Here is a 16566-nt window from a genome sequence, read left to right as displayed (position 1 = left end):
AGGGTGAGTATTGCCCAGTGTCTGAAGCCTCGGATCCTGATGACTTTCCCAGAGGCACACACGGACTTGGGAGTGCTCTCGCCTGCTCCGCAGGGTTACAAAGGAGGCCATGCAATTATTTCCTCAAGTTATTCAAGGTTAGGAATCACCACCTGTGACACTTTGGCAGTAGTGGCCTCAGATTGGATTAGGGACAGGCCAACTCCAGCGTGTCTGTTCTAGGTGAGCGTGGGAGGCATTTCTGGTGATCATCAGCAAAGGATGGATACAAAGCGCAAAGCGCACAGCCCATCCTACATACTTGGCCAGCGCAGGCTTCTTTGCTCTTGCATCTCTGCTTTGTCTACAGGTGACCCTCATCACGTCCTCCAGTGAGTTTTGCTTTTCTCCAGCTTCCCACGCTGTCACCTTTGTTAGCACAATGCACAGGACTCTCCACAGCCTCCCAGCTCACCATTCCTATTTCCGATACCTCCTATCAATTAAGCAAGCATATGGAGCATTACTTAATTTTCCAAACTACCAGTAAGTCCATGGCTGCCCTCTGATCCTGTGAGATGGGCTGGAGTCATGTAACAGTAGACCAAGTTCACACTCAGGTTTTATGGGACTGACTTGAGGTCACAGCACCACCAGGACTTGGCTACTGACGCCTCAGATTACCAGCTGGCCTCTGAGCTTCGGACTGTAACTCCCAATTAGCTGTGGGGAGTGAAAATGAGTGTGGGCACACCAACATTCAAAACAATGCCATCATTTCCATCTGATCAGAAAACCCACCCCAGGTGTCTGACCTGGTTATAAGAATGTAACTGATGTAAGTCATGATCTTTGTGAAAGAAAATGAATTATGCAGAGACATGCTACTTGCTTAATTATTTTCTAGGCTAAGAATGAATTGAATTATTAAAAATGATTTAATATACTATTAAAGCTTGGCAGGATATTTTTTTCTCCCCAGTAGCCTCCTCATAAACTTCTAGTCCTATCATCTCAGTTGCTTTATAGCCATGGATTCAAACTAATGTGAATCAAAAGTACTCAGGAAAAAAATAGTCAGGAAAAAATACTGCATCTGTATTGAACTTGTACAGGCTTTCCTTTCATATCATCATTTCCCCCCAAAAAATCTAGTATGACAACTATTTATATAGCATTTACATTGTAAGAGGGATTGTGGATAACTTAGGATGTGCATAGGTTTGATATAGATTTGTGTCATTTGATGTCAAGGACTTGAGTACCATGGATTTTGGTGTCCGTGGGGATTCTATAAGCAACGCCCCATGATACTGAGGGGCGAGAGTATACCTTAGCATCCCTCAGGGCACCAGAATGTCTTGACACTTCATGTTGTGGTAGAAGCCAGGGAGCCCACAGAGGCAGTGTGCTAACTGGTTAAGGATTTTCCCCAGCCTGGGGCAGCCTAGGTGCTGTGATACCCTTGATTTTTTGTATTTAGAACCAATCTCAGTAGCGCTTGTCATCCTGCTGTTGTGAGTTTAGGAGTCTTACATACTCTAGAGTCAACTGAGGCAGCTGCAGAACTACCCTGGCCTCCTAGGGATTCTTAGCCCCAGTGGACCCTAAAGCAGGCCCAAACCCCAGATGCTCTTTGATCCAACTTGTGTTAGACCCAGATTGCCTGTCTAGAACTGACCCAGGGCCAGGAGCTAGTCGTAGGCCTCAGTAGCTGTGGGACTGTCCTCCACTGTGGCACTTATTTCGAGCCTTTGTTGAATTGCAATCTCCAAGCCAGTTAGTAAACATATCCCTCGTCTTCAGCACATGGTGACTGAATAGTGTTGTCCTGGTCCACGGATGGTTTCCTCTCTCCCGCTTTTGCCTGGAAGCCTGATTTCCATGACTGAATTAATGTGACCTTTTTCTTTTGTTCCTTCTTGCTTCTGATGTTTGCAATTTGTTCTGTGCCTGCAGAGTCTCCCCCTCGGATGCCGACTCCACCGTCAGCGAGGAGTCCAGTGAGAGGGACGTGGGGGACAAGACGCCAGCAGCGGTCCACGAGAGCAAGGCCCACAGAGCCCCACAGAGCGGTCTGTGACTCTCCTCCTCCTCCACGTTACAGGGAGTCGTGAGGTTCCCGCAGGCCAGGGTGTGACCCTACTTCAAATGCTGAGCCTTTAAAAAAGACCCGTGAAATGGGGTGCAGTTCTCAGCATTAATTGTCACCTCTGAACATTACAGTGGCGTCTGCTTTGAGGCAAGGGAGGCAATTTTCCTGCCTGAAGGACAAGAAGGAGGAACTGCACAGAAATCATAGTCAAAAAAGTGTCCCCAGAATTCAGTGACTTTCTTAGGATTCGAGGATTTCACAGCTGTCCCTGTCTGTTTCGTTTGTCCAGTGCCTCGACCTTTTGTATGATCAGACTCCGTGTTAGTGTCCCTGTACTGGGAGTCAGATAGAGCTTTGGAGACCAGGGATGGAGTGAATTTCCTTCCCATTCCAAGGGGCAGTGCCTGTTGGAAGTGCCATGAGACTCATGCCTGTTGGAACCTGTGCCCAGAGGCCTTCCCAGCCATGAGAGCAGTTTTTAGAATGATGGCAAGGCAGCTTGACTTTAGTTTAATTGATTCTGTTAAATACATGTGCCCATTCAGCTTCTGTCTTGCCTGGAGATTTATTTATATTTTATTGTTGTGTTTCAGAAATGCAGAGATGATTGGGAAGCCTCAGGCTACTATTTTCAATAGTAATTTTTATATTTTTAAAATCACATGTTTTTCTGTATGAAAATGCAGCACAGAGTGATCTGCATTGGTAGATGAACAGATTCTGGATGGAAGCCCAAGGGCCTCTGCTATCTCTGATATGTCTGTGACTTTTCAGGTCCCTTAGGCCCTGAGGCTCCTGTGGGACTAAAGCAGCCAATCCTTGAGATGCCTATCAGCTGGTTTTCGTATAATGTTAAAGAAATACCGCCCCCGCCCCAGAATAAGGGAAGAGATTTTTTTCCTTTGGATTCAGTTTTTCAGAATCTTAAAAATTATTTAGCACCATGATAACATGTGCTGTATTTCAGAAGGGATTAAAATCTAGTTTTGATTCTGTGAAAGAAACATTTGGGGGGAGAAATCAAAGAGCTCTAAATTTCCTCAATTTCTGTTGATTGCTTACCTCAGAAAATCTTGTTATTAGTTCCTGCACTTAACTCCTTCCTAGAGTGTCACAACCAGTGAATTCTATCAGAATCAGACACCACTCTCATCACGCATTCAGAATCCAAGTGGAGAGCACTTCAGCTGGGGGACAGAGAGCTGGCTGGATGGAGGGGGTGGATCAGATGTCCCTGTGAGCAGCAGATGCTCAGATGCTGCTGCCATAGTTGGAAGGACACCAGTCTGTGCATTATTTTCATGCTTTAGAAAGATGGTTTTCTCACTATCAATAGCAATTCACTTTAAAAACTTTGTTTCTCCTTGAAAGGCATCATAAGATAGCTTTCTACAGAGGTATTTTCTTGCTTGCATAGAATTTTGTTAACTAAGTTGGACACAGTGGTGCACACCTGTTATCCCAGTGACTTGGGAGGCTGAGGCAGGAGGATCACAAGTTCAAAGCCAACCTCAGCGACTTAGTAAAGCACTTAGCAACTCAGTGACACCCTGTCTCTAAAAAAAATATTTTAAAAATGGCTGGGGTTGTGACCCACTGGTTAAGTGCCCCTGGATTCAATCCCTGGTACCAAAAAAAAAAAGAAAGAAAGAAATTTGTTAAATATAAAAAAGAGTCTGAGCTGATATCATAGCTTTTTAATTATCTTATATGTCACATAAAAATCCTCCTTTTGTAAGTCAAATGAAATTAAAAAGTAATGAAGGTGGGAGGTTGTTTGAGAACTGCTGTCCTGGGACCAGTGTTGCCTCTCTCCCTTCAGTAGCCACTGGCTCTCTTTAGGCTTCTTGGCAAGGCTTTTGATGGCTACCCCAAGTTACCTGGCATTTTGAGGTGCAACTTGCAGTGAAGCTCAGAGAAGACCTCTTTGGTTTTTGTAAATTTGAGTTGTGCTTTATTCCCTGTGCAGCTGTTTGGAAGGGGACTGCCGTGCAGGGACCCTTCAGAGATGACGTACAGGCAGATCTGCAGTTAAGATCAGCCGTATAATTAGCACGGAGGCCACCTTTATTGAGGGTGTGAAGGTGCAGGAGGTACTGTGCACTCTGTATGGGAGACAGCAGCTATTCTCCGGGTGTGGTCAGGGCTGCAGTCCTGTGTCCCTGCCTGACTAGTTTCTCTCTCTGCCCCTTTATTGTCAGAATTATATTAAGTAGATAAGGACTATGAAATGCTGAGTGTTTTTTTTTTTTTATGCTGTCCTTATTAGGTTGCATCTGTGTAAGTGTGTGACTTTTAAGTAGTCGTAGCTTTATTATTTAAATTCCGCAAACTCCAAGTTTTGGAATCTTATGTGGGAACAAAGCCAATATTTACTCTTGCACATGCTAATGAGTTCACCAAGCAAATTAATAGTCTTTACCAGATCAACTACATAAAACATGGAGATTTTTTGAGTAGTATCAGAGTGTCCCCATTTATGAAATGATTGAGATCATATAGTTCTCCTCTTGTCACTAAGCAGATCCCCAGAGGCCTCTTCAAGGAAACATCCTGTCAACTCACTTGGTCATGCTTGCAACAGGGCTTGCTGGGTGCTGGGGTATAATGGAGAAGGTGAGATAAGTGTGATCACACTTGGTGGTGTGTGACTGAGGGTCAGCAGCAGTAGTAAGGGTGCAGTGTACATGTGTTTATCTGTAGAGAGTGGAATAGTATTCCCATACCAATTGCTGGTGCTTCAGCATTTCAGTAATGCCCTTTCCTCTCTCATTCTGCTTGGACGACCTTATCCTGTGTGATCCAGGATTGTGCTCTTTCTCTTTTTGTCTTAAAATTTATTTTTTCTTTCCTTTAAAAATTATAAATGTATATAACTTTAATATGATGTTTAACACTTGCATACACTGTAGGATGGTAAGATTTATTTCACATTTATCTTTTTACTTTGGGGTGAGAATACTTAAAATCTAATCTTGTAGCTATTTTCAGATATACAGCACATTGTTATTAATTTTAGTCACCATAATATATGATCTGTCTAGTTGAATTTCTATCATTAAAAAATGTTTTTTTTTTTAAATGATAGAAATGTTGGAAGAAATGGTGTTTTAATCCAGAGTCCTTACTGTGTGGGTCCCCTCAGGCTGGAAGCCACTTAGCATTATTCTCTTATGTGTTCATTGAACTCTCCATGGGTCATATTATCTAGGGAGTTTGTTTTTTTAATTTGTGTAATGCATAGCAAACAACTTTTTTTATACATAATTTAAAAAACACTTTTCGGCCATTTGAAGGGCTGGGACCCAGCTGTGGAAGCTGGAGGGTTCTCTCTACTTCCCACTCTGTTCTCCTGCACGGCCCCTCAGCTCGGCCTGTGCATCCTGTGCTCCTCTGGTTGCAGGTGGTGAGTGACAAAGCAAGGATCTCCAAGTGCAGTGGGGAGGGGAGGGCTGGGGCCCTATGCAGGAGCCCATGGAACCTGGGCAGGGAGCACAGAACAAAGGGGAGAGGCCTTTTCTTTCTGTCACCTTTGGCTTGAGGCTCAAAGGCATCTCCGAGCTCTCTACCATCCTAGGGGAGAGAGATCTCACCTTTGGGTATCAATAGCTTAAGGGGCTACCCTTTGTTGCTGTCCCTTTAGAAGTTTGGGTCAGCAAGGTTAGAATGTCTGGCAAAGTAATCCTCTCCTTTCAGGCAGTAAGCCTGCAACTGAAGTAGCTGCTACTGGATGAAAGGAGGTACAAACTGTCGGCTGCCTGAAGGTGTGCAGTAAAGAAAGAATGCCCCAGAACAGCTGGGGTCAGACAGCTGGGCCTCCTCACCAAGAGACACTGCTCACTCCGACGAAGGATTTCTAATTGCTTGGCATAACCTGTGAATACAATTCAAATCGAGAGAAAGTACAAAAGTCTCTCTCCACCCATGTACATTCCTTATGTAATCATCTTCTATTTCTCACTGCTTTGCTCTTGATCTTTTTTTACACTTGGAGAAACCTCTACATTTTTCACTTTTGCTTGAGGTTTCAAACCTTAGGCTTAAACACACACACACACACACACACACACACACACACACACACACACACACAGTCTCCCTGCTCTCATGCCTTCTACTGGCCATTTATTTTTAAAGCAGTGTCTGAATTTCAAGAGGTGAGCCTGGCCTGTTGATCTTCGTGGCATTAGCCAGCTCTTCCCATCTGCTCAACTCCTCTTCCTCTTTCTCTCTCTCCCTTTTCCTTTTTAAACTTGAAAATTTATTGGGATTATTCTTACTACAGAAGATACTCATTAGAGAAAATTCTCATTACAGAAAATATAAGAAAGGCACCCATTTTTACCAAGATCCAGTCTCTTTAAATGTTTTTTTGAACACTTAAATTTCTTCAATTTCACAGATTCTTTTTGTAAAAGTTATTGTAGTAAAATGTCATATTTTAAAATTTACCCTTTTAGCATTTTTTTTTGGGGGGGGTACAAGGGATTGAACTCAGGTGCACTCAACCACTGAGCCACATTCCCAGCCCTTTCTAAAATATTTTATTTAGAGACAGAGTCTCATTAAGTTGCTTAGGGGCCTTGCTAAATTGCTGAGGCTGGCTTTGACCTCACCTCCCTGTCTCAGCCTCCCAAGCTGCTGGGATTACAGACATACCACCATGCCCAGCACCCTATTAGCCATTTTTAAGTGCTTTTTAATCTCTCTTTTTTTGATTTCCTGTGTGCAGCAGGTTTTTCTTCTCAAGCATCTTCAACTTTTCTTATCAAGATGGGAAAGAGAGACAATTTTTAATAGTATATACCTGAGCGTTCACAGTCCCCTTGTCTTTTATTTTCTCAATTGTGTAGTCTGCCCTCTGTATCTGTGGGTTCCACATTCAACCAACCATAGATGGAAAATATTTTTTAAAAAATTACATCTGTATTTAGCATGTAGAGACTCTTATTATTAGTATTAATAATGATAGAGTAGAGCAAATATTTACACAGCACTTACATTGTATTAGGTATTTTAGGTAATGTAGAGATCATTTAAAGTATACGGGAGGATGTACATAGATTCGATGCAAACACTCTGCCATTTTATGGAAGAGACTTGAGTGTTTGCAGATTCTGATATCTACAGAGGTCCTGGGACTGATACCCTGTTGGTACTCACTTAATATCACTCTAGGAAGCTTCTTCCTAGGTCAGCTCAGAACTGCTATAAATGCTTTTTTTCCTAGAAGGTCTGTAAACTGCTTGTTGACCTGCTGAGCAACTTGAGGATCCTTCTATCCTCCCCCACCCTTTTTTTTTTTAAACTGAAGATTTGAACCATATTTAGACAAAACAGAGTAATTTTTTACACAGTATAATAACGATTTTATCACATCTTTCTTAAGAGTTTGTAATTTTTAGTGAAACTGAAAGAGACAATGTTTAACCCATATCATTTAAGTTCAAATAGAGAAATTTTAAGTATGCCACCATCAGCATGGGGACATAGTTTTAGTCAGAGGATCTGTCTGAGGATTGTTTCAGGCAGGGTCCATAATTTTGAGTGTTCAATTTCTTTAAGGTGACTTTGTTTTTCTTTCTTTCTGTGCTAGGTCCCCCCTTGCCCAGTTCAGGGAATGAGCAGCATTCCTCCGCCTCCATCTTTGAGCACGTGGACAGGATTTCGCGCTCCTCAGAGGCCAGCCGGCGGGTTCCCAACAAGATCCAGCTGATTGCCATGCAGCCCATCCCAGCACCCCCCGTCCAGCACTCCATCCTGGCTGACCGAGTGGCAGAAACCAACAAAATCAACAAAGAGGTATTATGAACACCCCCTCCCTATTTCTTTCTTTTTTGGGTGGGGTACTGGGGATTGAATCTTGGGGTACTCTATCTCTGAGCTACATCCTCAACCCCTCTTTATTTATGTATTTTGAGACAAGGCCTTACTAAGTTGCTGAAGAGGCTGGTCTTGAACTTGAGATCCTCCTGCCCCATCTTCCTGAGTAGCTGAGATTACAAGCATGTGCCACCCTGCCTAGTCACTTTAGCATTTTTAAAATTTTATTTTGAGACAAGGTCTAACTAAGCTGCCCAGACCGGCCTCTCTAACTTAGAATCCTTCTGCCTCACCCTTCCGAGTAGCTGGGATTACAGGTATGCACCATCTGGCTAATACCCCCCCCTCCCTGCCCTTTTAAGCATATTAATAAAAAAATACATTTCTGATTTTTTTCAATGCTTTAAAAAGAGTGAAAGATACAGTGTCAAAAGGTCACAAAGGCATGAACTGCTGACAACTGTGCTCAATTTAAAACATGCTTATTTTTTAAAGATCAGGTGCTGATCAGGGACACTCTGAGACACATTGGCAGATGTGCAGAAGGGAGTAACCCAGGAACCCTGAGACCGCTGCCCCTAGAAAATCCTGCTTTGGCTCTGGCTCAGGTCCCACATGGCCACTGATGACGTTGCTATTTTTCAGGATGTTACTCTTTATGAGGAGGGGATCCCATGTCAGGGAATGTGTTTCCCTAAGCTGGGTAATTATCCATAAATGGATATTCTTCAGTGTAATGCACATACCTTCCGTGAATGTCAGTTTTGCTTTAAGAATCTCTAAAGTAGTGATAATATTGAGTATGGAAAATATTTATTATGTTCTCAGGGCATATCCTAACTTTTGATCAGACAAGTGTGTGCTCAAGAGTTGTCACAAGCCGATTTCCAAGGTTTGGGCATTTCCCCTGCTTTGGGTAGAGGACGCCACTGCCCCTCCTTCCTGCAGGTGGATCTCATTTATTTTCCCCAGCCTCCTGCAGAGTGTTGGGTCTCACCATCACTCCGTCACCTCCCTTAGCGCCTGCCTGGAGCCCATAGACAGCAAGTCCAGGGTTGGGGAGAGCATAGCATGCCTAAAAGGCCAGGTGGACAGCATGTCCAGAGAACTCTGAGAACACCCATCTGCCGCCCCCCTGCAACCCCTGCTCAGATTCAGACGGCGCTGCGGCACAAGTCCGAGATTGAGCACCATCGCAACAAGATCCGGCTGCGCGCCAAGCGCCGCGGCCACTACGAGTTCCCGGTGGTGGACGACCTGTCCTCGGGCGACACCAAGGAACGGCACCGCGTGTACCGCAGGGCACAGATGCAGATCGACAAGATCCTGGACCCCACGGCCAGCGTGCCTTCGGTGTTCATAGAGCCCAGGAAGAGGTGGGCCTGGGCCCTGCCTGGGAGGAGGCGCGGGGACTTGCCTTAAGAGCATAGGCAGATGGGGATGTCCCTCTGTGTTGTAGGGCCCAGGACAAAAGGTCCTGTCCATTTTTTCATGAAAGTTCCTGAGAATGAGTTGAGGAGGGTTGTGCCCGGAGGGCTATTTCTGCTTCTAGGAAGGCCCAGGTCAGCCTGGGGCGCTTCATGCGGAAGCTGCGGTGGGTTTTCTCCTCTGCGTCTCCGGTTGCCTCTGCACGGATCCTCTGGGCTTAAGAACACACACAAAACTGAGCTCCAGCAGCCTCTTCCATGGCCTCCAGGGCCCTTCTTCCCTCCCCTCCCCTCTGGTGCTGCTGTCGAGCTGTCCAGGTGGATCTCACTTATTTTCCCGCAGCCTCCTGCAGCGTGTTGGGACTCACCGTCCCCTGGGCTTCCCAGCTCTGCCCCTTGGCTCACATATGTTCTTGAAGTACGGCTCTCATTTGTATCTTCCTGTGCCCAATGGGAGTCGGGTTTTGTCGCCTGCCTTGTGGAATCTTTCTGGAGCGCTTGGCTTGCCTCTCCGTGCAGCTCCTCCCGCTGCCCCGTAGATGGCCCCTCATGCTCCCTCAGACCTTCCCCTGCCTCCCCTTTCTGGCCTGAGTTGATTGGATGCTGTTTCTGTGCCTCCCATTTGCTTCCCATGGCCCTGCCCAGCCTCAGATCCCACTCTTGGTATTAAGCTCCCCCCGACCTCTCCCTTTTCTGACCATCTGTGTCACTAGATAGTGTCCTGATTACATGATTGTTGGTAGGTCGGGTCTGCAGGGCCCAGACTGGGGCTGCCATGTTGTCTGTCTCCTCGGGGCATCTTACCGTGGTTAGCACACAGTAGGTCCTCAGAAGATACTTATTGTATGGAGGGGGTAACTCAGCCGCAGGAGGCTTATTTCCCATGAAGATAATTTCTGTTTATTCTGGCAGCTCACGAATAAAACGCTCTCCTAAGCCCCGCCGGAAACACCAGGTCAATGGGTGCCCCGCTGATGCGGAGAAGGACAGGCTCATCACCACAGACAGCGATGGCACCTACAAACGGCCTCCCGGCGTGCACAACTCAGCCTACATTGGATGCCCAGTGCGTAATGCTGAGCCCTCTGGAAATGGGGTGGGGCTCAAGGAAAAGACCCTGATAGGAAAGGATGATGAACAGTGCTGGCTGCTGCCCCATGGGACATAGTTGGGGGGGGGCGGGGGGGCAGCAGAGCTGTGAAGTACAGGGGTGGGGCTAGGCCGCTCCTGTCATGTCAACCTGGAGCTGCTGGGTAATACCCCTGAAAAACTAGCCCTGTCCTCAGGCTTCAGAATGGGAGCTGGTTGGGGGTGGGGGAGAAGTATGTGTCCAGGTTTGTCTCCCTCTCCACTCCCGGTGAGATGGTTGTTTGGGTTTCTTGGTGATAGAGTTGTGCTCCCCTTCTGCTCTCAGAGTGCTAAGAAGATGGTGTATTTGTTGAGCCTTTGTTGACTTTAGTATCCCATATTCAAAATGTTGGGGACCTGAAGTGTTTCAGATTTTGGAATTTTTTAGGTTTTGGAATATTTGCATGGACTTTGTTGGTTGAATATCTCTAATCTGATAATCCAAAGTCTGCCCTGCCCCCAAATCCAAAACCGAGCATCAGGGCAGAACTCACAAAGTTACAGATTCTGGTACATTTCACATTTTTGAATTATGGATATTCAACCTTTATATACATTTCTTGTTTTTGTTTTTGCAGTGCTGGGGATTAGGGTCAAAGCCAGGGCCTCACATGTGCTAGGCAAGGGTTCTGTCCCTGAGCTACATCCCCAGGACTTTTTTTAAAATTTTGAGACAGGGTTTCACTGACTTGCTGAGGCTGGCTTCAAACTTGTAATCCTCCTGCCTCAGCCTCCTGAGTAACTGAGGATTACTGTGTGTGCCACCTCACACCAGTAATGTATGCATTTCTTATTTTTATGAGAGAATGAACTTAGAAATTAAGAAACGAAGAAGTGAACACTTTTTTTCCCAGTGCTTTATTCACTCAAATTACTGAAAGAGGCACAGAATTGCTCGAAGTGTTGGAGGCAGACATTGCTAGCATTAAGACACATGCACACAGGCTCCATTGAGTAGGACAGCCGTCCTCCCTGAGGGGCTGTGAGAAGTACAGACACAAGAGAGGGACAGCCAGACACAGCTGACTCTGGCAGTGCCGGGAAACACAATGGCCTCAGCCTGGTGCCAGGGAGCAGCCCTGCCGTGTTGCCCCAGGCCCTGTCCTCCTTCTGCAGGCGAAAGGACAGAGCCATCCTTGTTTAGAGAGCAGTTAGCAAAAGGCTTGTCCTTGGGGAAGGCATTTGTGATGTACATGACCAGTCTAGATACTTATGCAACCAGCCATTTCTTGAAGTTTCTATTTTTTTTCTCCTAAATTGCACAAATAATACTGACTGACAATAGAATACCACAAATGTATGGGAACTGTACTGTCGTGGAGCCCAAGTGTAATTGAACCCTGATCCCCTGAAAGAAATGGGTTTTCTTTGGAAACTTACTGAGTTTCTGGTGTCCTTTAAGTCGACTGACTGTGGCCTTCACAACCTCCTCATGAGGATCCTGCGAGTTTAGAGTTGGAAGGTCTGTGAATTGGACCACTCTCCTCCTCAGTGGGATTGAGTCCCCTGGTCTCTGGGTCTTTCTGGCTGCTGCGCTCCTCAGGAGCCATCGCCGGGCCTTCTTGCAGCAGATGGTGCTCTAGTGTTGCAGAGGGGCTTTGGAAAGTGTCTGGACGCCAGTGGTGTTGGACTTCACCGTCCCCTGGGGATCCAAGATTGCCAGCCACCTGGAACTTTTGTCTGTCTGAAGCAGGGACGTCCTGAGGTGTGGAACTGACCACAGGAGAAGCAGGGGCATTCCTCCTTCCCCTCCACTTCCCTGGGCAGCCTGGGGTGCTTGGCCCCCACAGGAGAGCCTTGCTCCCCTGCCCTTCTGAGCTCCTCTTCTCTTGATCTCTTCATTCACCTTCATTGACCCCAAATGAAGCTTCCATCATGATGGTCTGGACCCTCCTTTTAATTAAATAAGTAAAAAATTTTGAAACAGCTTCTCTTTTTATGTTGCCCAGGCTGGCTTCACACTCCTGGGCTCATGCAGTTCTCTTGCTCCAGCTCCCAAGGAACTGGGATGTCACACGTTCTCGCCATCACACCTGGCTTGGACCCTCCCTTTCTTCTTCTTCGTTTTTTTCCTTCACAGAAAGCGCAGAGGTTCCTCCTGGAGCTGCTAGAGAGAACACCAGCCTGGAGACCACGGCTCGCCTGTATCCCTGAGGCTCCTCTTTCAAAATTCCCCAAAGGAAACTCCTCTTCCCCAGATGAGCTTACTTTTCACTTTCTCTCCCTAAAAATCCTGAAATGCATCCTTAGGAAGATATTGCCTCTCTCAGAACTCACCTTTTCTTAGGTAGCTTCTCATCCTCAAAACCATACGGGTCTTCCATGGCTTTGGGTTATCTTGACTTTTCCACTTTCCCTTCAAAATATCTTCCCTTGAGGTCTCTCTTCTCCTAAAACTGGAGAAATAAATACCCCTCACTCCCTGTAACTAAGGCTGCCAGCGTAGTCCAGGCCTGGTGGATTGTGGCCCTCAGGCCAAGTCCAGCCAGATGCATACTTTAGAAGGTGCAGTAAAGTTTTATTGGAAGACAGCCACACCTGTTTGTCTGTGTGCGATCTGTGGCTCCTTTTCAGAGTTGAAGAGTTGTGATAGACTCTGTGACCTGCAAACCCTAACATACTTATTATCTGGCTTTACTGAAAATGTTTGCCAGGGCCGGATGTGGTGCCACTTACCTCTAGTCCCAGCTACTCAGAAGGCTGAGGCAGGAGGATCACTGGAGCCCAGGGGTTTGAGGCCAGCCTGGGTAACATAAAAATGTTACCCCATCTCATAAAAAGAAGAAAAAAATACTTCGTGGCTCCTGATGTTATTTATCATCCAAACTAGACGCTTTGGGTAAAAGGGAATGCTGTTAATTGTTAAACTGGGACAAGAGGGGTAAACCAAGGTTGTCTTGAATAAAACAGGGTGTCTGATCACACTTAGAATAGCCTACCAAAGATGGCAAAATAGGAACCCAGATCCATCATCTTTGAAGTCTAAAAGTGAACAGGTTGGCGTGTAGTTCTGAAGAAGGATCGAGAAACGTGTATCTGCTCAAAGGGAACAACATTGCACCTTAATGCAATTATCAAACCAGGATTCAGGCAAATGGAATTCGGATTCTGACTTAGGGATTCTGGGTGAGCCTCCACTTGTGTAGGTCCCAGCTTTTCATCTCCTAGGGAACGTCTCCATGTGAACCACTGTGCTAGGGGCTGGGGTATAGAAAAACGAATGCGCCCTCTTGGCTTTCCAGTTCTGAAAATGTGGGGAAACAGCTAGGTGAGCAAGGAAGAGACGCTCCAGCGTCATGGCTCCGTGACTCTTGGCCTTCTCAGGAGGATTCACAGGGCTTTCTAAAAGTCCAACAAGAACAACTTTAGAAGAGGAAGTTTTTATTTGGGGGCTCACAGTTTCAGAGGTGACTACTCTGTTGGTCTGGGCTGGAGAGGAGGCTGGACATCGTGATGGACCAGTGTGGAGGAGCTGTGAGTGTGGACCTTCACCCACCTCATAAGGAAAAGAACACGGTTCCCTCCAATGGTAGATCCCTCATAAACCAGAAGCCTCTTTTAGGGCCTTACTTAGAATCCCTAGTAGAGCCTTCATGGAGATATTGTAGTTTTAGAGAAACAGAGGAGACCAGGCATGTGAGGGGCATAAGAGTGAGGTCATCGATGGAACTTTGTGGAGAGAAGAGCATCTGCTCCATCTCAAGGGGGCCGGAGCTCTCGACAGCAGTTGGTTGTTTCTGTGTGAGTCTGAATCCAGAAACTAGAGCATTCACATGAAGTTTTCAGATTTTTATAATATTATATATTTTCATAAAGACAGTAAAGGCCAAGCGGAGCAGGTCTGAGGGCCATTGGTGGGTTTGCCAACTTGGAGTTCAGTTTTCTGTGTTTTGGAGTTAAGCAGTGGCTGTCCTTTGTGCTGGTGGGAATGACCTGTGATCTTCCATGGGACAGAGCTCGGTCATTAGGAAGCATATCCAGGCAGCTGGCCAAGCTTAAGGGCGTGTGTGGAGTAGAGCTTTTCCTTGTCATGGGCTCACTGACCCAGACAGACTTGGGAGTGTCTTCCTTGGCTCCTCAGGAGGGTGATCCGACCCGCCCAGGTGACACGACCCTTCATGAGCCAGGCACTCTAGGTGAAGGTGGACCCTCTTCCGCACGGCCTCAGGGGCATACCCTCTTCTCTCTCGATGCATCTGCCAAACCCTGATGTTTGGACTTGGGAGCCTCTGAGACCAAAGGGGAGTCTTTCTCCTTAGGTCTCCTGTTTTGTCTCTTACAATTTTCGCAGCGTCTTCTATGACCATGTTTTGCTCATAGTGCAATGTTGAGAAATAAGTTAGTTTCAAAAAATCTTAATTGTTGCCTAGATTCCTGCCTCTTAACCCAGGGTATAGAACATAATTTAAACCTTTCTTAATGACTCATGTTATCCAGAGATGCCTCCATTTAAAGACAAATGGCTTCTAAATAATTGTTTATTATTGCTATTTTACAAATAGTTATAATAGGTATCATAATTGTTTTTATGAACATGAACATAGTTTTAAAATGGTGGTGACTTTGACCTTTTTTAAGGACTATAGAGAGCAATTTTTTCTTACTGTTAATAGTCACTTTTTGTTTTCTATACCTATGGAGGATTGACTATGTTTTTTGAGCATATACACTAATTGTTTTTAAAATTTTTATTCATGCATTACAATTATACATAATAGTAGGATTCATTGTTACATGTTCAGACAGTCATATGATGTAATTGGGTGAATTTCATTCCCCAGTACCTCCCCTTGGCCTCTCCTCCTTCCTCTCTCTGGTCTCCTTCTTTTGCTTCCCTGGTCTACCTTCTATTTCATGAGATCCCCACCCTTTTCCCCTCTCTAGCTTCCACATATGAGAAAAAAATATGACCCTTGACTTTCTGAGTCTGGCTTATTTCACTTCATGTAATGCTCTTCAGATCCATCCAATTTCCTGCAAATGACATGATTTCATCCTTTATGGCTGAATAAAGCTCCATTATATAAATATGCTACATTTTCTTTATCCTTGTATCTATCAGTGGACATCTAGGTAGGTTCAGTAACTTGGATCTTGTGGATTGTGCTGCTGTGAACATAGGTCTGCAGGTATTGCTATAATATGCTGACTTTTCATTCTTTGGTATGAATACAAAGATTGGTATAGCTAGGTTATATGGTGGTTCCATTCCTAATCTTTTAAGAAATCTCCAATCTCTGATTTCCATAGTGCTTGTACTAATTTACAGTCTCATCAACAGTGTGCAAGTAAGTTTCCCTTTCTCCCCACATCCTCACCAGCATTAATTATTATTTGTATTCTTGATTGTGACCTTTCTAACTGAACTGAGATGAAATGTTGCTATAGTCTTGATTTGCATTTTCCTGATTGCTAAAGATGTTGAAGATTTTTTTCATATATTTGTTGACTATTTATATTTCTTCTTTTGAGAAGGATCTGTTTAGTTCATTTGGTCATTTATTGTGTTTTTTTTTTTTTTTTGTATGTGTGTGTAGGTTTTTAAACTTATTTTTTCTACGTTCTGGATATAACCCTCTGTCACAAGAGCAGCTGGCAAAGATTTTCTTCTGTTCTGTAGGCTCTCTCTTCATGCTCTTAATTGTTTCCTTTGCTGTGCAAAGGCTTTTAATTGCATTCCATCCTATTTTAAGATTCTTGGTATTATTTCCTGAGCTTCAGGGATCCTATTGAGGAGGTTATTGTCTTCTTGTATATGTTGGAGTATTGACCTTATGTTTTCTTCTATCAGTAGTAAGTTTATGGTCTGATTCCTCAGTCTTTGATGCATTTTGAGTTGACTTTTGTGCAGAGTGGCAGATAAGAACCTAGTTTCATTCTGCTACATTTGGATGTCCCGTTTACCTGGCACCATTAGTTAACAAGACTATGTTTTCTCTAATGTATGTTTTTACTTTCTTTGTGAAAGATCACATAACTGTATCCTGTGGGTTTGTCTTTGTGCCTTCTATTCTGTTTCATTGGTCTACATGTCTGTCTACAGGACAGCACTGTGCTGTTTCGTTGTGATAGTTGTGTAGTATGATTTAAAACTGGGTATTGTGATGCCTCCAG

At 45.0% G+C, this 16566-nt stretch overlaps 1 protein-coding gene across 5 annotated transcripts in view; it reads left to right on the top strand.

Annotated features, from left to right (window-relative positions):
- The window catches only part of Kiaa1549 (KIAA1549 ortholog), a 145156-nt gene that overhangs the window by 94301 nt on the left and 34289 nt on the right, over nt 1–16566 (top strand). For all 5 annotated transcript variants that reach the window (XR_013435441.1, XR_013435440.1, XM_078040609.1 and 2 more), the window contains exons 12-15: nt 1939–2054; nt 7671–7876; nt 9050–9273; nt 10237–10390. Coding sequence is in view for 3 of the 5 variants with exons in the window: in XM_078040609.1 (XP_077896735.1) it covers nt 1939–2054; nt 7671–7876; nt 9050–9273; nt 10237–10390 (700 nt within the window). In the remaining 2 variants the exon portion in view is untranslated. The remainder of the gene's footprint in view (nt 1–1938; nt 2055–7670; nt 7877–9049; nt 9274–10236; nt 10391–16566) is intronic.

The sequence above is a fragment of the Ictidomys tridecemlineatus genome, chromosome 2 (assembly GCF_052094955.1).
Source record: "Ictidomys tridecemlineatus isolate mIctTri1 chromosome 2, mIctTri1.hap1, whole genome shotgun sequence".
Classification (NCBI taxonomy): domain Eukaryota; kingdom Metazoa; phylum Chordata; class Mammalia; order Rodentia; family Sciuridae; genus Ictidomys; species Ictidomys tridecemlineatus.
This window is presented reverse-complemented; position numbering and strand designations above follow the sequence as displayed.